The sequence below is a fragment of the Amborella trichopoda genome, chromosome 1, assembly GCF_054954075.1.
Source record: "Amborella trichopoda isolate Santa Cruz 75 chromosome 1, AtrichopodaSantaCruz75HAP2 v2.0, whole genome shotgun sequence".
Taxonomy (NCBI): Eukaryota; Viridiplantae; Streptophyta; class Magnoliopsida; order Amborellales; family Amborellaceae; genus Amborella; species Amborella trichopoda.
The window spans coordinates 37,209,192-37,229,294 of record NC_142336.1 but is presented as its reverse complement, the minus strand read 5'-3'; the positions used below and the strand labels follow the sequence as shown (position 1 = coordinate 37,229,294).

At 35.0% G+C, this 20,103-nt stretch overlaps 1 protein-coding gene and 1 long non-coding RNA gene across 9 annotated transcripts in view; both read left to right on the top strand.

Annotated features, from left to right (window-relative positions):
• LOC18433211 (protein SGT1 homolog) overlaps positions 1-1,471 on the top strand; it is a 48,127-nt gene extending 46,656 nt beyond the window's left edge. For all 3 annotated transcript variants that reach the window (XM_006843306.4, XM_088863948.1, XM_088863947.1), the window contains 3 exons: positions 203-285; positions 451-555; positions 817-1,471. In XM_006843306.4, the coding sequence (XP_006843369.1) occupies positions 203-285; positions 451-555; positions 817-924 (296 nt within the window). In that variant the 3' untranslated portion in view covers positions 925-1,471. The remainder of the gene's footprint in view (positions 1-202; positions 286-450; positions 556-816) is intronic.
• A 1,459-nt stretch (positions 1,472-2,930) lies between these two features.
• LOC148783812 (uncharacterized) lies at positions 2,931-19,441 on the top strand. 6 transcript variants are annotated; one of them, XR_016053439.1, is made up of 4 exons: positions 7,496-8,911; positions 8,994-9,060; positions 18,920-19,001; positions 19,099-19,441. It is a non-coding gene; the product is annotated as an uncharacterized LOC148783812 (long non-coding RNA). The 6 variants fall into 6 exon arrangements; XR_016053428.1 differs by having other exon boundaries at positions 9,009-9,060; positions 18,920-19,441; XR_016053425.1 differs by having other exon boundaries at positions 18,920-19,441.
• The last annotated feature ends 662 nt before the right edge of the window (positions 19,442-20,103 follow it).

Below are 20,103 nucleotides of genomic sequence, written 5' to 3'. Positions count from 1 at the left end.
ATGCAATTTTCAAGCAAACACTGAGTCCCAACATAGTGTGCCAGTTATTGGATTGTCATGCTCAGAACCCTATATTTGGCATTTGATGAAGCATTTCATATCTTATGCTTGAGGCTGACTCAAGTGATCAGCTTTTACTTAATGCTTATGTCTTTTCTTTTTTGTATCAATGTTGATTTTGTTCTTATTGGTTGATTTGCAGAAATAAAATCTGTGAGACCTGCGTACCCCTCGTCAAGACGGAGCACTGATTGGGATAAGGTGGAAGCTGAAGTCAAAAGGGAGGTCTGTCAGATGTTTGTTTTGGTTCTTTCCTCTGTATTTTGCCTTATCTAAGATTTATTTGCTCATGGACTAACCTAGTCAGTAGAAGCTTCTTAACTGGAATTTTTTTTTTTTTTTGGTGATGTTTTTTATTATTTATCCGAGGTTTCAACTTTTGGTTTATAGGAGAAAGAAGAGAAGTTGGACGGGGATGCAGCTGTCAACAAATTGTTCCGTGAAATCTATAGAGATGCTGATGACGATGCTAAACGTGCAATGCAAAAATCATTTGTAAGATACCAACCTCTGTGAAATGTTTCTTGTGCCACACTGGAACTGGCTGTCTTTATATATTTGGTGGCTTCTTCATTTTAATTTTGTCAAATGGAAGGTTTCTGTGTATTTCCAAAACTATAAGACCTGATCCAATTTGCAAGTGAACTCCCAAGAAAAGAAAAAAGAAGAATTTCTTTATGTAGAAAAAGAGAAAAAGAAATAGTCCTATGTAACTTGAGGGTCAATTGAGATGCAGTTTCCCTTGTTCTTTTGCAGTTGGAATCAAATGGCACCGTGTTGTCAACAAATTGGAAGGAGGTTGGTACGAAGAAGGTTGAGGGCAGTCCTCCGGATGGTATGGAGCTAAAAAAGTGGGAATACTGAATTCAACTTACAATTTTTATCCCAACTGTGATTGCTGCTTTGAGACCCCATGAGTGCATGTCAATTGTTTTGGTGGGAAATAGTCTTAGTTTTGCGTGTTGATAGCCCAATCTTGGTTACTGCCAGAACAGAACTTGTATTATATCTCTCATGTACTTTTGCTTTTCTGTTTTCCTTTTGTTTTGGATATTCTTGGGTGTCCTCCTGGGTGTTGACGCACATTATTTTATTAGTTCCTCTTTTCTTTAATGGCTTTATGTTAACGGTTCAGTTTGGGTTTTATTTGCACACTAGGTCTGTGTTTGATTGTTTGTGGATAGAGCTGATCCTAGAAACCAAACTTTCCAATCAACCTCGTGCTTGATTCCAAATTTCCAGATTTGATCTTGTATTGGATTAGTATTATAATGTTCATATGCACACGCAAACAGCCAACTGGACATCTAAACCTCATGTCATGTTCATTTGAGTGCATTTGGTGATGTTTCAGTTGATGTATTGGAAGGATATTATTATTTGTATTCTATGAGCATGTTGTTTCTAAAAATGGAGTGTGAAACACATCTGGCTTCCATGAACATTTGTATGTTACATTTTCATGATTTTGGTCTATGAAGTTGTTCAAATGCTTTTCATAATCAAAAGAAGAAAAACAAAACGATGCAACATCTATTTAAGGGTATAATACAAGATTCTTAAGAGTTTCTCTAAGGCAACGATGAATTTGTACTGCTAGAAGGCACACAGTTTGTAATGGCCCTGGATATTGAGCCGGTAAGTGCTGTCATCCATTGTAAGCACCGATTTTGATGACTGCCATGATGATAAACTGATTGAGGGTTGGGGAAATATGCAACCCATCAAAGAGTGGTGTTTGGAACTTTGCTGGTCTGATTCCAAGCTCGAAATCTAGTTTGCTGCAAACCCTTTTCAGTATGGATGCTGTTAGCACGAGGGTTAAGCCCACGCATGTAGAAATGAAGCTTGGCAATAAATATATTTTTTAAATATAATTTGATCCTAGTTTTAGAGAATATATAATATCTAACAGGGACATAATGAATATGAAAAAATAAATAAAAATTGAAACTAGAAATAATAATTATATTAAGAAAAAATTTGGATCTACAGTTACAATTGTTTTAAGATGGATTGCCTATTTACGTCTCTTTAAGATGGATGCTTTATATCTATGGACCACATATTGTAGAACTGTTGTCCAGCCAGCATGAAACAGTTGTTCTTTTAGTATTACTATGAGCTGTGCGGTTTCATGGCAAACCTCAATTTGATGCAGAATCATGTAGAAAATTATTAGCAAAATTTAATTGAGTGGATTGAGTCGTTTGAGTTGCTAACAATGTCTGATTGAATATAATCTTCGTGCTACTGAATGGTTTTTTCCTTCCTTTTCTTCGTAATGTTAAAAAAAAAAAAGAAAATCGTTTTTTATCCTTCGTAGCTGCACTGGGGCGACTATATTTTGACTTAAGGTCCATGAATGAAGGAAAAAGTTTATTTAAGGTTGCTACCTTATAATATAGAGCTACATATGCCCCTCAAAAATCCATCGGAAAAGTTAGTTTTAATGTTGAAAATCTTTTGATTGATCATCTTGTCATCGAGATGTATGACTATGAAAAGTAAACTTACAACATATTCTCTACGCTTCCATTTTCAAAATTTTCATATATTTATAGATCTATTTCCATTTAATCATTTTTAAAATTTAAAATTTTATAATTAGATATAAAAATAGATTTTGAGATAATCCTAAGAACATTTTACGACAAAATTATATACCATGATAAAATTTAAAGATGTACTTTACCTCTACACCTATGGCCTATCGATGCATCCGTATGCAAACTGCACCCATGAATGAATGGCTTCGAATTGGATCTTGTTAATTACCTATCTCTTAGTATGGTGTGCTAGCTTGTGGATTGTAGTTTTAATTGTTATAAATAATCAATTAGGTTAGGAATTACTGAAAATATAAATTATAACACGTCCACCCCTTTTCTTCCAAGGTAGGTTAGGTTATCAAGAGGGAATGCAGTTTCAAGGTTCAAACCGTTGTCCTCTTGCTAGGATTTCCGAATCCATAAGGTAATGATCATTCTCATATTATAGGATACCTTTTCCTTTAATATAGTGATTATAAAAGTGCAAGCTTTTATGCTTCTCTTACAACATAGAAGTTTTATCCTCTCTTTTATCCAACCGTCCATTCTGAATAGAGGGCTAAGATTGCCCCAATCACAATATCACGTCCCTACACTATTTTATTTTTAATTTTTTTCTACAAACTATTTTGATACCAAATTTTGGACCTCCATTCCTCTATTAAACTTGCACTAGCGAAAAATATAAAAAAATATTTTTAATAAAATAAAATGATCAAAATACCCTTCAAAGTTTGAAGGGGGTATTTTGGTGATTATATTTTATCGAAAAATTATTTTTAATATTTTTTATAGTTGCACGCCAATGAGCAGATGGTACGTACCAAATTTCATATTCATACAGTTTGTATAAAAAAAAAATTTAAAGTAAAATACTTTGATACGTCGGATCTAAAATCAAATGGTGCGTGGCTCTCTTGATCAAAATTGGACGGCTGGATGGTAGGGGGATGATAGAACTTCTATGTTGTAGGGGAAGCATAGAAACGTTTTCCATTATAAAATGTATCCACCTTATTCTTGTAATAGTTATCTTCTTTTTTTTTACAATATTTGAAACTTTATATTAATCAATCAACATATTACAACAAGATTATAAAACAATAGTTGTTATCGTTAATGTTGCACACGATCACGGTACGTTTAATCTAAAAATCTATGGGAATATGGGAACTCGGGAATCCTGTATGAATGTTTTAGTTTTCAATTGTTGGTTAAATTTGGAATACTATTATTAAATGATTGCAGAAAAATCACCTTTTGGATGTTTTTGTTTTTTACCATTTATTTGGGTTTTTTTTTTCACCACAATTAGGTGGCCTGTATAAAACGAAAAATGGGATTTTTAGGTAACACGATTCTTCTTTGTTTGAACTCCTCTCTCTCTCTCTCTAGAAAGGGGCTAGGGCTTCCTTAGGTTATGTTGAGAAAGGGAAGGAGATGAAGAAGGATTTTCTTGTCCTATTTGTTGGAAAAATTGTATGAACTTGTGTTGCTCATGTTCTTGGGTCATCCGAAATGAAGCGGGGTAAATCATGATTTTTGAATGATCACAAGAAGGTATTCTTGGTGTTGTTTTTTTTACCAATTATCTCTTTTTTAAGTAACAATGTATCCCATTGTAAATTCCTTCTTTTGATAGTGAAATACTTGTCGGCTTGCCCGTGGACGTAGTGCTACGGGGTGACCCACATTAAATTCGTGTTGTGGTTTGTCTCTTTAATTTTCTTTCATGACTATGTTTTCTATCTCTAATTTATTTTCTTAAATTATTGTACATGATCATTGAGCTTATAATTGGATTATTGATTTTACATATTTGGTATTGAGTATGTGATATTCGGTGATCTGTTAAATTGGGGTTTCGGGTGTTCAGATCTCTAACAAGTGGTCTCAGAGCTTTATGCAATATATTTATAGAATGACAAGTAATTGGTTTGAGGTCGAGAAATTTGATGGACAAAATGATTTTGAGATATGGAAAATTTATGTTCATGATCTTTTGGTCCAACAAGGATTATACAAAACATTACTCGTAAAAGAAAAGAAATAGGAGTCTATGAGTAATGAGGATTGGGAGGAAATGGACCTTAAGGCTATGATTACAATTCGATTATGCCAAGCAAATAAGGTTTTATTCAATATAATTGGAGAGAAGACGGCAAAGAGCTTGTGGGAGAAATTGGAAACTATTTATCAAAACAAATCTCTTATGAACTGTATTCTATTAAAGAGAAAATTGTTTAGTTTAAGGATGAAGAGGGGACAATTGTTTCTAATCATTTGAACACTTTCAATAACATTATTTGTGAACTTGATAGTGTTAGTGAAAAAATGAAAAATGATGATAAGGCGGTAATGTTGCTATCTACTTTACAGAAATCTTATGATAATTTAGTGACAACATTAAGTTGCACTAAAGAAGATTCACTTGATTTAAGTACGGTGACTAGTACTTTGCTTGCCCATGAACTCTGAAAAAAAGCATCTATTGGAGAACCAGAATCGAAAGTGCATTTTTTAAGGGGTCGTGAGAGAGGTAATTCCTCTAGAAAGTTTTCTAGATGTAAGTGGAAAGGTCGATCTAAGTCTAAAGGCCGAGAAAATAAGTTTGTTTGTTGGGGATGTGGTGAAGTGGGATATATGAAAAAAAATTGTACAAAAAGAAAATGACAAAAGTTTGAAAAAGTAAGGGAAACCAATGAATCCAAAAATGAGGTGAATCAAGTAGAGGAATCTACATCTGATTTTATTAAAGAAGATGTTTATGTCGTGGGTTGTAATCCCGAATTTCATCAAAAATAGATTTTGGATAGTGGTGCTACACATTATATGTGTCCACACAAGTCATGGTTTAGTTCATATGAACCATGTGAATGTGGTTCCGTGTTGATGGGAAATAATTCAACTAGTAGAATGGTTGGGATTAGTACGGTAAAATGAAGGATGTATGATGGAAGTATCCGCACACTTGAGCATGTTCGACATGTGCCGAACTTGAAAAAAAGTTTAATTTCTCTTCTTTATTAGATTCCCATAGCTATAAATTCATCGGACAAAGGAGAATTCTCAAAGTATCTAAGGATGATCTTGTTGTGATCAAGGGTCTTAGAGTTGGAAACTGGTATAATGTATTGGGAAGCTCCATTATTGATGATGTGGCAAATTCGGTGGTGGAGAATAATGATCTTCCACTACACTTATGGCATAGGAGGTTGGGTCACTTGAGTGAAAAGAGTATGGAGATTTTGATGAAGAAGAAGCTAATTCCCACCTTAAAATTTAGGGAATCCGAATTTTGTGTGCATTGTGTCAATGAGAAACAACATAGATAAATTTTCAAAGCCGAAAGCCATACAAGCAAGGGAATACTTGATTATGTGCACTCGGATTTATAGGGGGTCCTCACCCATATTGTCATATGGTGGTGCATTGTATTTTATTTTATTTCTAGATGACTTCATAAGGTACGTATGAGTGTTCACTCTTAAATCAAAGAGTCATATACTTTTTGCCTTTAAGCATTTTAAGGTCGAAGTTGAGAAGAGTACGAGGAGCCTAATCAAAACATTTCGCATCGACAATGGGAAGGAGTACAATTTCGATGAGTTTACAAAATTTTGTAAAGATGAAGGAATCAAGAGACATTTCACCACGGTTTACACTCCTCAACAAAATGGTGTTGCGAAAATGATAAATCACACTTTGATGGAGCGAGCGAGAAGCATGTTGAGAAATGTCGGATTAAACCAAAAAATATGGGCCAAAGCAGTGATGACATTTTGTTATCTCATCAATCGATCACTATCAGCGGCTTTGGGGAAGAAAACACCCCAAGAGGTATGGTTCGGAACTCCTTGTGATTATTCCAATTTAAAGATTTTTGGTTATGATGCTTATTCTTTTAATTCCTAGCTGCCAAATAAATAAGCTTGAACCAAAATCAAAGAAATGCATTTTTGTTGGGTATAACAAAGGTGTGAAATGATACTAGTTATGAGATCCAAGTGCTCGGAAGATAATTACAAACCGAGATGTACATTTTGATGAGTCATCCGTGTTGATAAGAGGTATAGAAAATGAGATAAAAGAAAGAGAAGAATCTCATAATGACACTTAAGAAATTGATTTTCAACCTTATGTCCCATCATCTAGTGAAGGCCATATGTCGGAAGAAGCACCCACAAGTATCAATGAAGAAGTCATTGATAAAGAACAACAAGTTGGTGAACCAAGTGATTCCCATGAAGAAGTTGTATCATGTATGACAAGAAGATCTACAAAGGTAATTCGTTCACCCAAGCGGTTTAGGGACTATGTCGATCCCGAAGTACTATATGCTTTGGTTGTTATGAATGAAGAACCGAGCACTTACCAAGAAGCTATGGAAGGAGATGATTCCATATTTTAGAAGGTCATAGAAGATAAAATATTGGCTCTTCTTAAGAACAAGACTTGGGATTTGGTAGAGTTACCAAACGGTAAAGAAGCGGTTGGTTCCAAGTGGGTGTTCAAAATAAAAAAAAGGATTGATGAAAGTTTAGAAAGGTATAAGGCAAAGCTAGTTGCAAAGGGTTTGCACAAAAGGAAGGTATCGACTTTCTTGAAATATTTGCCTTAGTTGTCAAGTTAAATTTCATAAGGTTGGTGCTTGGACTTGTTGCATTACATGATTTGGAACTTGAACAAATGGATGTAAAAATGATATTTTTACATGGTGAACTTGAAGAAGAAGTGTATATGCAGCAACCAGAAGGATTGTTTTAAAAAAGAAAAGAAATGTTAATGTACAAGTTGAAGAAATCCATATTTGGACTTAAGCAAACATCAAGACAATGGTACAAGACTTTTGACTTGTTTATTATTTGTTTTGGATACTATAGGAGTGATTATGGCCATGGTGTTTATATGAAATTTTTTTATGATGGTTCTTATTTAATCTTAGTCTTGTATGTTGATGATATGCTTTTGGCATGCAAGGATAAGACTAGGATTGATGAGCTCAAGGTATCTTTGAGCAAGAGTTTTGAAATAAAAGACCTTGAGTCGACAAAACAAATACTTGGAATTGAAATCCAAGGAGATCGATAGAGTGGGATTTTTTCACTTTCACATAGGAGCTTTGTAGAAAAGATGTTTGATAAGTTTGACACAAGCAAGGCAAAGCCGGTGAAGACTCCATTAGCTCCTCATTTAGGGTTGTCTTCTGAGCAAAGTCCAAAGACCGTAGATGAAAAAGATAATATAGCTAAGGTATCAGATGCAAGTGTTGTGGGAAGCTTAATGCTTGCCATGGTGTGTACTAGATCGGACATAGCATATTCGGATGGTGTCTTGAGTCGCTTTATGATAAATCCCGAAAAAGCTCATTAGGAAGATACAAAATGGATGTTTCGTTATTTGAGAGGCACGAGTGATTATGCCATGACATTTAGCAAAGGCTCGGGGCACATTCAAGGCTATGTTGATGTAAATTATGCTGGTGATTTTGATAGCGGAAGATCCACTATCTGCTGTGTTTTCAAGTTTGGAAATGGACCGGTAAGTAGGATGTCTAAGCTTCAATCAATGGTGTCATTGTCCACCAACGAGGCGGAATACATGGCAACAATCGAAGCAAGCAAAGAAGTGGTTTGGCTTCAAGGCCTTATGGGAGAATTGGGTATCAATTCTAAGCCCATGAAAATACTTTGTGATAATATGAGTGCCATTAATTTGGCTAACAATCCCGTTTATCACAAGAGGACGACACACATACTAGTTTGATACCATTATGTTCGACAAGTTGTTGAAGATGATTTGGTTCGGTTGGTGAAAGTTGGAACCAAGAAAAATGTGACGGATATGCTCACGAAGACGGTTCTACTAGAGAAGTTGGAATGATGCCTAACTTCTGTAGGCTTCATGAAGAAGTAAAAATATGATTATCGACAAGGCAAGTAGGTGATTTACTATCAAGGTGGAGATTATTGAATGGTGATAGAAAAATCACCTTTGGATGCTTTTATCTTTTATTATTTGTTTGGGACTTTTTTTGTCACTACAATTAGGTGGCTTCTATAAATGCTAAAAAAAAGGGATTTTTGGGTTGCACGATTCTTCTTTGTTTGAACTCCTCTCTCTCTCTCTCTAGAAAAAGGGATAGGGCTTCCTTAGGTTATGTTGAGAAAGGGAAGGAGGTGAATAATGATTTTCTTGTCCTATTTTTGGGAGAAATAGTATGAGTTTGTGTTGCTCATATTCTTGGGTCATCCGAAGTAAAGCGGGGTAAATCGTGATTTTTGAATGATCACAAGAAGGTATTCTTGATGATGTTTTTTTCACTAATTTTCTCCTTTTGAGGTAACATTGTATCCCATTGTAAATTCTTTCTTTTGATAGTGGAATACTTCTCAGCTTGCCCATGGACGTAGCTCTACGGGGTGAACCACGTTAAATTCATGTTGTGGTTTGTATCTCTAATTTTCTCTCATGACTATGTTTTCCATCTCTAATTTATTTTCTTAAATTGTTGCACATGATCATTGAGCTTATTACTAGATTATCGATTTTACATATTTGGTATTAAATGTGTGATATTTGTTGATCGGTTAAATTGAGGGGTTTTAAGTATTCGGATCTCCAACAACTACTCCCAAGTAATATGAAAACTATCATGTTTTATCGTTTTATTTTATAATTCATTGCTTAGATATCGATATTTATCCATTGAGACCCATCCATAGCTATACTAACAAAATTGGTACGTATAATAAGTTTTTTATTTGTTAGTAATATAGAAAGAAACTTTTGTTGATTAATCCATTCTTGTGGTTACTTCATATGACTATTTAACACTCACTCTCTCTCTCACACACACACACGTACAAAGTAAAGCACTCCTCCAAACTTTGTCACGAGATACAATTTTGGTGTCTAAATTTCTTGGCCTGAGAATTTATTTTCATCTTTGATTATAAAATTTTGAACTCTAAAAATGGATCAAATCAAGTATATCTATAAACACATGAAAATCTAGAAAATGGATAGTCCAGATAATGTATTGCAAGATTTATTATTTTTGTAAATTAATATATCTTTTCATATATCTATACATCTCAACGTTAAGATGATCGATAGATGGTTTTCCAATACCAAAATAGTCTTTTTCGATGGATATTTGAGGTGCACCTTCATTCTACAATTTAAATCATCAACCTTATATGAATTTTTTCCAAACTACAAGAGAAAGTCATTGTTCTTTCTCAAAAGCTTTCACACACGGAGAGAAGACATGGGACTTAGAGAATTTTAGAGAGAGAGATGAACTCTTTGATAAAATAAGTGTGCCCCGCACTTCTCTTGTGGTCGTTCTTTCATTGTATATATAATGATAATACAATAGTGTAATATACACTTTCCTATCTTGTTACATGCGATATACACTTTCTTATCTTATTATATTATCATTTCAAAAGAAAAGAGCAATATCTCTTTCTTATCTTGGAATATACACTTGTTTATTTTGGATTTTGTTTCTATTACTCCCCCTCAAACTCGGCTGGGTAGGCATTTGAAGTCCAAGTTTGAAGCAAAGATCTCGAAGAATATCTCATGACAAAGGTTTAGTGAAGATATCAATAACTTAATTGTGAGAGGAAACAAAACGAGTGATAAATAATCCAATAAAGTCTCACTCAATGTGATTTGTCTGGGCATGAAAAACATGATTAACTGTTATGTATAGAGTACTAATATTATCACAAAAACTGTTGTGGTTGAGGAAGAGGTAGTCCAATATCCCAAAGAATAAAACAAAAACCATGTTAATTCTGCAGTAGTGGATGTCATATATCGGTATTCCGCTTCTGCACTTGAACGAGCCACAATTGATTGTTTCTTAGCACTTCAAGAGATGTACTTAGAACCAAGATAGGTGTAGAAACCAGCAATTGAACAACGAGTAGTTGGACACCCAGCCCATTATGCATTAGAGAAGGCATATGACTCAATGGAACTATCGATTATGATTCTTATACTACGTGATTGTGTATTGCTGAGATAACAAAGAATTCACTTAACTGCCTAAAAATGTGCAATTGTCGGGACATGCATAAATTGACACATTGTATACACTATGAGAAAGGTCTAGCCGTGTTATGGTAATTTATTGGAGGCCACCAACAATGCTCTGATAAAGAGATGGATCATGAAATAGATCAAAATTCCCATGAATATTAATCTTCATTGCTATTGGTGTTGAAATAGGTTTGGCACCAAGCATCTAAGCACGATCAATAAAAACTCGAGCATGTTTGCTTTGTGAGAGAAAACTCCCGCCTGAAAAAAAAATCCTGCCTGAAAAATAAGATACCTCTATGCCATGAAAGTAGTGAAGAGGTCCAAGCTCTTTCTTGCAAACTCTCTTCTAAGTTGGAAAATGAACTAATCTAGAACATCTCACAAGTAACAATAATCTTTTGTAAACTGGTTAACAGATAGTAAATTCTTATTCATTTTTGGAACCAAAAGAAAATTAGAAATATTAAAGTTTTCAGACACAATATCAATATTTGTATCGCCAACATGTGAAATAATCAATTGCTTGCCATTGCCAACCATGACTATATTGCTACCACTATAAAGGTGAAGGTTTTGCAGTTTAGTTGGGTCTCCTGTCACATGAAGTGAGGCACCAGTGTCTAGGAACCATTCCAAGGCTTGGGAATTTCCTGTAGTCACTAACGCAAGAGCTTGATGAAAGTCTTTTTCTTGGGATATATGATTTAATCGGTGTCAACACTTTAATACGATATATGCAAATATTCCATAAATTTGACATTTTTCTTGAGGTGTCTGAGCTGATTGTTGTATTTGTGAATCCTATTGGAAATTTTCATTCACGTGTTGCATAGGTATACCACCACTCTCTTGATTTCTCTGAGGCACACCACATCCCGCATTATTGTTCTAGCAAGTTTGCGCAAATCCATGCCCTCCGAGAATTGAAAATTTGTTGACCACCAAAGTTGTATGTGCCTCTACCTCTATTATTTCTAGTACCTCTGTTAGGTCCAAAGTTTCTCTGTTGTCCAGCAAGGGTCGTATTTTGATTTGGATACGAGTAGTCTTCATAGATATAAAATTGATTTCTAATCTCATGGTTTTGAAGAAGTGGTATAATTTCATAATAAGAAGGAATCATAGGACACATAGTGGTAGCAAAACTCTTTTGGACTAAAGTCCATTAAGAAACAGAAAAACCTAATTTTCATCTGGTATATGTTTTCTAATAGCTGTCAAATCATCACAAATACTCTTGAATTTACATATATATTATGATAGGGTTGAATTCCTTTTCTTTCACAGTTTGAGTTGTTGCGTAAGTTGGAACTCCCGAGCTTGAGAATTACCTATATAAGTATTATCTAGACATTTCCAAACTTCTGCAGAAGTCTTGAGGCCAACAACAAGGCTAAGACAATCTCATGATATTATCCCTACGACCTAGGCTTTAAGAAGCTGGCCAAACTTTAGCCATGAACTGTAGTCTGGGTTTTCGATTTCACTCTTACCATCAGCAGACGAAATCTTTTGACTTGGTGTAGGGCAATCACCACTAATGAATCAAAAAAGTTCTTGTCTCAATGAGAGAGAGCATTTTGGTTTCTCATAATAAATATTTGTTATGTGTTAATTTAATAGACACAAAATTTCCCATATTGAGGGTGGAAGGATAGGGATATTTGTTTAGTGAGGATGAAGTGTCCATTAAAATAAAGAGGTATTTTATAGATAGATAGATCGGCTGAGAAAGGTCTTTTCAATGTGTAAGAGAGAGTGTACGCTTTGGGTAAAGATTAAATTAGAGACTATAGGCTAGAAATGAGAAGCTTGACTTGGGTGATATGGATGGTTTTGATGGTATGAACGAGTCTTTTATGTGGGACATGAAGACAAAATAATGGAGTTTTATGTGATGAGTTATGGATGGCCTCCTTCATAAGCTCAATTTGTAATAGTGAGGGAGGAAAAACCCAAGTGATGAGGAACTAAAAGGGTGCAAAACGATGGATGCAAGGGATGTAAGAAGTATGCAAAACGATGACTACGGATGGATGCAAGGTATGCAAAGAAGAGCAATATTAGATGCAAGGTTTTGTTTCTATTAGATGCAAGGTATGCAAAACAATTTGTTTCTATTAGATGCAAAGATGCCAGATGAAATCTAGCAGCAGAGAAAAAAAAATTGCCCAAAATTTTTGAGACGAAATTTCCAAAACAAAACATATAATGAAAGGAGAGAGAAAGACTTTGGATTGAGGAACAACTTAAAACATGAAAAACTGGGATTGGGATCGATGTTTGCTCTAATACGATTAAGAATTTTAGAGAGAGAGAGAGAACTCTTTGATAAAATAATTGTGCTCCACTCTTCTCTTGTAGTGGTTATTTCATTGTATATATAATGGTAATATAATACTGTAATATACATTTTTTTTATCAATTTTTTTTATGTAATTCAGTGAGAATGATGAGTCCTTACCTGTTTTCTAATCGTTAGTAGTTTTTTAATACGTTAGGTGATAATAGAAGCTTGGATCTTAGTTGGGACACAAGTAGTGCTACTACCACAACCCGAACCCCATTCTCACACTTTTCTATATTATTAAATGCAATATATACTTTCCTATCTAGTTACATTTTACACTAAGAAAGAAAGAGCAATATCTCTTTCCTATCTTGGAATATACACTTTCTTATTTTGGATCAAGAGTTTGTACCTTTGATTGACATTCAAGAGAGAAGGTACAAGTAGATGTGAGATGGGTAGCTGTGAATATAATGATAGTGATCCTGGTGGGAAAAGTTTTAGGGCATCTTCGTGGGAAGACAAAATCAATGGTTTTAATAAGAGATAATGAGGAAGTCTCTCCAAAGTGGGGTAGTGATGCAATTTTAAAGGAAGCATGTAAGACAACTAAGGGATGGTATAAAAAAAGACTATTTATCTTTATCATGAGGCCACAACTATTCACACTCATTAGATGTCAAATTGGATGGCTTGGGTGAGTCACAAAGTTTGAAATTTTTTTTGAAATTTATGTCTATTCTATGACACTCTTGCAACTACCTATTTTGAAATTTAATGAATAATAATGATGGTAACATTCTTGTACAAAAGGTTTATGGTCTTTTTGTATACTCACTCGATAAGAGATTGTCTACAAAGAAACCATTTATCTTGATGTCACAATTGGCCCAAATCATTAAATGTCGAATTGAGCTGTTTTGGTTCTTTTTAGTAGCTATTGGATGGTCTGTACTGTTTGCAAGACTGGGCAAGAAAAAATTGTGTCCAGGGTGAAACGTCTACTGGTTAAAAGTTTGCCAGAGGGCAGGGTGCTTTTTGTATCGGGAAGAATGGAAGATGTTAAGAAAGTGATTACACAAAGGCATTGTACTGTTGGAGGGTGAGGGGTAGGCTATTAATTTTGGATCCCTAGAAACCAAAATTGTATTCCTCATTTAGTTAGTCAGGAATAATTTCACACTTGGAGCCTGGTAGTACTCCATGGTACTCCGAAATGATGCCGAAGCTAATTGGATCTTGATTGGAAAGCAAGGGGCAAGAGATTATATAATATTTGTGAGATTTTAATTAGGAGAAAGGTGGGATAGTGCGAAAGAAAAACGGATTGAAGGTAGGGAGGATGATTTTATTATTACAATTACAAAAGATGCTTGGTTAGATCCTTTGGTGATTGAGAATCATGTTAACAAAACCCATTCTCCTAGGAAGGAGTATGTTACTAAAGCTACTAAAGATTGGATAGAGGCTCGAGGAAGGTGGAAGCAAAATCTTTGAGCAATAGTAATGAAGGATATGACAATCATCCTTGTGAGGTCATTCCAGAGAATAGTATATGCCAGACAACAAGATCTCAGTTAGCAAAGGTGAGAGAATAGTATATGCCAGACAATAATAACTCAATTAGCAAATGTGGGCCAATAAATATTAAAGGAAATTCCATATCGGCTGGCTGCCAGCTACTTTTTAGGAAACAAATGGTATTATATGCAATATGACCATTTAGGTTTGATACGTGAAGGTCACAATTACTTACAATCATCCAATGTGAAATCCAATAGTTTGCGTGTCATAAATTTCAAAAAAACTTATTTTGAAGTTTGAGCTTGGTAAATGGAATAAAGACAACCATCTAATTTCTAATCCAATAGTCAAGATTAATTGTGATCCCTTGTACCAAAGATAAATGGTCTCATTGTATACTTTTCCAAAACGAATAAGGGGTCCAGTTTGCTTATACCAAAGAGACTCATCTTCAAGTTAAAATTCAAATTTGGTTCTAAAATCCCTTGAAGGTCGGAAAGCGGTCACAATTTCTAATCATGTTGGACAAAAGTGAGCATTGGATATGGTGATTATCCAAAATTACCCACATAAAAAATCCCATATTATGTGGGATTGGGATTGATATTGATAAGTTTCCTAAAAGAAATAAAAATCCAAAAAAGCTAAGACGTTGGGATATATCTCTTGGTTCTTGAGATATATATATGTAACACCCATAGGAAGTTTCCTATTTGATAGGGATTTCTAACCTTATATATATGGGATGAAAGTACAGAAAATTCGTGTGCCCTATTTAGTCATAGTATGGGAAATATGGCTTCCTCTAGAGAGAGAGAAAGGTAGAAGCCTCATGTGCATGAGAGGCAAGGCTTCACTTTAAAGAGAAGAGAGCTTCCTAAGGAGGGAAACACCACACATCCTTATGTAGATTGAGAGGCTGATTTCTTGTAGAGAAGCGGTTCTTATGAAAATTTTGGGTAGTTTCATCTTTTACAGGGAGAAAATCTCGGTTGCTCTCAAGGTTCTCCTCCTAGATAGCGGTTTAGCAGTGGAATGGATATGGTCTCGTTCTGGACAATGGTTTAGCTGTTGAATAGAGATGAGAAATCGATGGGTGGTGTCGATTGGGAGACTGGGTCTAAAAGGGTCTGTTCGACTGAGTTTTGTCGAGAGTTAGAAAAGTAACTCTTGTTAAAAAATCTGTAATATAACTTTCATTGGTATAGTGAATTTCAATTTGTCGCACCTGTGGATGTAACCCTCCTGGAGTGAACCATGTAAATCTTTGTGTTAATGTGATATGTATATTTTATGCTTCATTTCTCGTATTATGGCTCGTGATTTCTCCTATTTTGTTTCTAGCTGGATAAATACACGATCTTGGTAGGATCCAACTTTTGAGATTCTTGTTTCTGCATCTAAGAGAGTTCTTAAATCCTAACAATTGATATCAGAGCGCATGATTCGGTACAATGTTAGTGTTTGTACATTAGGTTGACGAAAAACACATGGGAAATTATGTGAGCATTTTATTTGAGGTGGAGAAATATTATGCAAACATTATTTTTCAACAAGAATGATGAATGGATTTATTTGACAAAAGATGAAGAATTCATAAAGCTATCCAATGGATGTTAGCATTGTGAGTAAGTGATTTTAATATCATGGTGATTATCCAAAATCACCTACAAAAATCTCACATATTATGTGGGATTGTGATTGATATTGACAAGTTTCCTAAAAGAAACAGATATCCAAAAAGATTAAGACTCTGGGATATATCTCTTGGTTATTGAGATATATGTAACACCCATTTGAAGTTTCCTATTTAATGTGGATTCCAAATCTTATATATATGGGATAAAAGTGCAGCGAATTCGTGTTCCCTATTTGGGTCACCATATAGGAAATGTGGCTTCCTCCAAGGAGAGAGAAATACAGAGGCCTCTTGGGCATGAGAGGCAAGACCTCCCTTTAGAGAGAAGAGAGCTTCCGATGGAGAGAAATACCATGCATGTACCTCTTGTAGATTGAGAGGCTGGTTTCTTGTAGAGAAGCGGTTTCATGAAAATTTTAGATGGTTGCCCCTTTTAGAGAGAGAAAGTCTCAGTTGCTCTTAAGGTTCTCCTCCTAGATAGTGGTTTAGCTATAGAATTGAGATGGTATCTTCCTGGACAATAGTTTAGCTGTTGAATAGAGATTAGAGCTTGACAGGTGGTGCCGATTGGGAAACACGGTCTAAAAGAGTTTGCTCTACTGGGTTTTATCGAGAGTTTGAGAGGTAACTCTATGTCTTAAAACATGTAATGTAACTTTCATTGATATGGTAGATTTCAATTTGCCGTGCCTGTGGATGTAGCCTTCCTAGGGTGAACTACGTAAATCTTTGCATTCTTGTGGTATGTGTATTATATGTTTTATTTCTCGTATTATGGCTCACTCTCTTCTATTTTGTTTCTAGCTGAATAAATATACGATCTTGATATGATCCAACTTTTGGGATTCTTATTTTCACATCTAAAAGGATTCTTAAATCCTAACAATAATTGGGTGAAAGAAGTCAAAGGCCATACATTGATAGCTTATTGAATGGGAATTCAAGAAAGATGAGGTGTTGGGACTAACCATGAAGTTGGAAAGAATGGGCATGTCGAGACAGTAAGATCAGAGGCGGCCATGGAGTGAAGGATATAGGGAAAGGGGAAGCCATTAGCACGAATGTAGGTTAACTGGAACGAATCTATATATACCAAAGGTACACACTAACTTTTGAATGGTGGACAATATGATCTAGCCAATTATATACAAGTAAAAATTTTTCTTTTTTTTTGTTATTCATGCTGGCAAGAACGCTTACATGTGCCAAAATATAAAATTAACTTACATAAATCAACCCTTATAATACAATCTAGGATTTTACTTGCATGCCATCACAATTGTTACATTCAAGCAAAAATACATTATGTGAGATTGAATCAAGAAACATAGATACCAAATTACCTTGCCAAAGGTTATCCCCCAAGACTATATACATCCCATTCCGAGTCTCCCCGACCAGTGGGGGGTCTCCCACCAATGGCATACAAGATCAAGGTTCTCAACCTTATCCCGCTATGGTCCAATTCTAAACTATAATACACATCGAGGTTTTGTAATATTTGATTGATCGCAATTCTATATATTTCATTTATTATAAAAAGTTCCCAAATAATTCATTAGAAAAATGTTTCTAATAAATTGGTTGCTTTTAAGCTCTTCCTTGCATGAAAAACCCGACCGGACTCCTAATTTTTCTTAGTGACTCCTAGCGCCCCCTATTTGCTCTTGATGACTCATAGCGCCATGGCTTTTGATGCTCTAATGTGGGAAGCCTAAGCAAACCCTAGTCTTTATGAGAGTACAATATCAAGAAGAAATAAGGATATTTTTTTCTCTAGGGTTTTTCCCATAATATGGGGCATTCCACCTCTTCTTTTTGCATGGGGCATGGCACCCCCTTTAAACCATGGTCTTAGAGAGGGAGAGCAACTAGACGAGAGAGTGATGAAAGAAGAGAGAGTTGCATACCAGTTTAGTGAGATTTAATATTGATCGTTGATCAAACCTGTAGGGTAAGGAGATATTAGCCATCTACTTTTTTAGATCAGCCATTATGAAAGCGCTAAAACCATTATCCATCAATTTTCTTAACGCATTACCATCAAATACTTAATAAATAAAAAATAAAGCAATATATTATATTGATCAATCAATACAAAATCTTTTACGCTTGAAATCAATTAACCCTTTCTCTTAAATCATACCAAAAACAAATTCTACGAGACTTACTGAACAGGTTAAAGAGAGAGAGAGGTTCTCTCAAAAGAGAGAGAGAGAGAGGTGGGGTGTGCCATGCATGCCGGTCCTTTGTGGGCCTCACGCCCCCACCTAGATTGGTTCCATATGATGGAGCCGACATCAAAAATGTCCCAACACCTTCTAAAAAATTGACAAATTAATAAAGAAATTTTAGAGCTTATTTTTAGTAATTTTTTAATTTCTCCATGTGCATAAAATCCAAAAAAAAATCAATTTTAACTATTTTAAAATTATTTTTCGTCAAGCTAAAAGGCCTCTAAAAATTTATTTTAATATTTTAAAATTCAAATAAAACATATTTAAACATATTAAAATGCATTTGATGGGAATTGGATTCATAAGATAAAAAATAACATTAATACATTGAGACACTCCATGTATAAATCTTTGGAGTTCTTCTTTTGAATTCGTTAAATCTTTTCTTTAGATGGATCCTAAGCCACCATGACAGTGTTTTGGACGAAGTCCTCATGGGTTTATCTCCTATACATTGTAATTCAACAGAATCCCATTTCTCGATAGAATTATTTTCATCTTGTTTAAAGCACAAATAAGAGAGTTTCTCATTGATCTCGCTCGGATTTTGCTGCAGACACCAGCCACAGAAGATCAAGTAAGATCATTGAGACGAGTTTGCTGAAACATCAGCTGCGGCTTTCATTCTTGCCCCCTAAGTTACCTTTCTCTCCCACTCTCTCTAAAACTTATCGTCCTCTCTCTTATGAGCATTCTCTCTCTCTGTCACCTAAGTTGCAATTGTTTATGTTGCAGTGACTTTAACAGCAAGTTGAGAAAAGGAGTTTGAATTTGGAGAGAGAAGCATTCGGTCCTGCGAGAGCTGTTTTTAAGGATGAACGTAGATTTTTAATATATAAAAAAAGGATAATTACGTAGTTTTCACTTTTGAAAAAGAAATAGTGAGGGGGGCGGGACCACTCTTTAGGGGGGACGGGGTATGCAGTGTTTAGTTGAACTGTGTTGCTTCATGGTTTAAAACTGGGAAAAGTGTTTTTGTAAGTTAACATACTCATTAGCCAGCGACAATGGCTAGGGCTTTTGTGGTAGCCCAGCGAGAATGGTTAGGGCTTTGGTGGTATATGATTCCATTTTCACTTAAGGGTAGGGTTTCAAATTCCCAATGAATTTTATCAGCCTTGATGAAAGCATAACTGGGTTTGGAAGAACCTAGGTTAAGCAAAATCAAGATTATAAAATTCATCAGGATGGACGGAAGGTGAAGATCAACATTCACAAACAACTCTTTATGCTGAGCCTCCACAAACAACTCTTTATGCTGATCCTTCATGTATGAATGAAGCACCTGCTTATCGTAAAATCCTTGCAAGCTTTCCAAAACTCAAAGAAACGACACTCATGAAATATGTCCACCCTCCTAAGTCTGCAAAGCTCTCTTTTTATTTCAAACCCTTTCTATTCTCATTTGCTTAGTCTGTTCCTCTAAGGAAGGGTCAAATCATTTTGGAAGACTGCTGCCAAAAGGACAGTAATGCACCTCATCAGAATCATCTATAGCATTTTTTATTATTTATAAACAGACTCATCTATGACACTTTCCCTATAATGGAAAACATTTTTTATTATTTATAATCAGACTCATCTATGACACTTTTCCTATATTGGAAAACATAATATTTTTTTTTATAAGAAAGTAATAGTAGATCTCACAATCGAAAAGGTTTATATAGAGCCGAGGCTCTAAACAATCAAATTAGAGCCCACGTCAAAAAATTCACTAGAAGATGTTATTTTGATGCC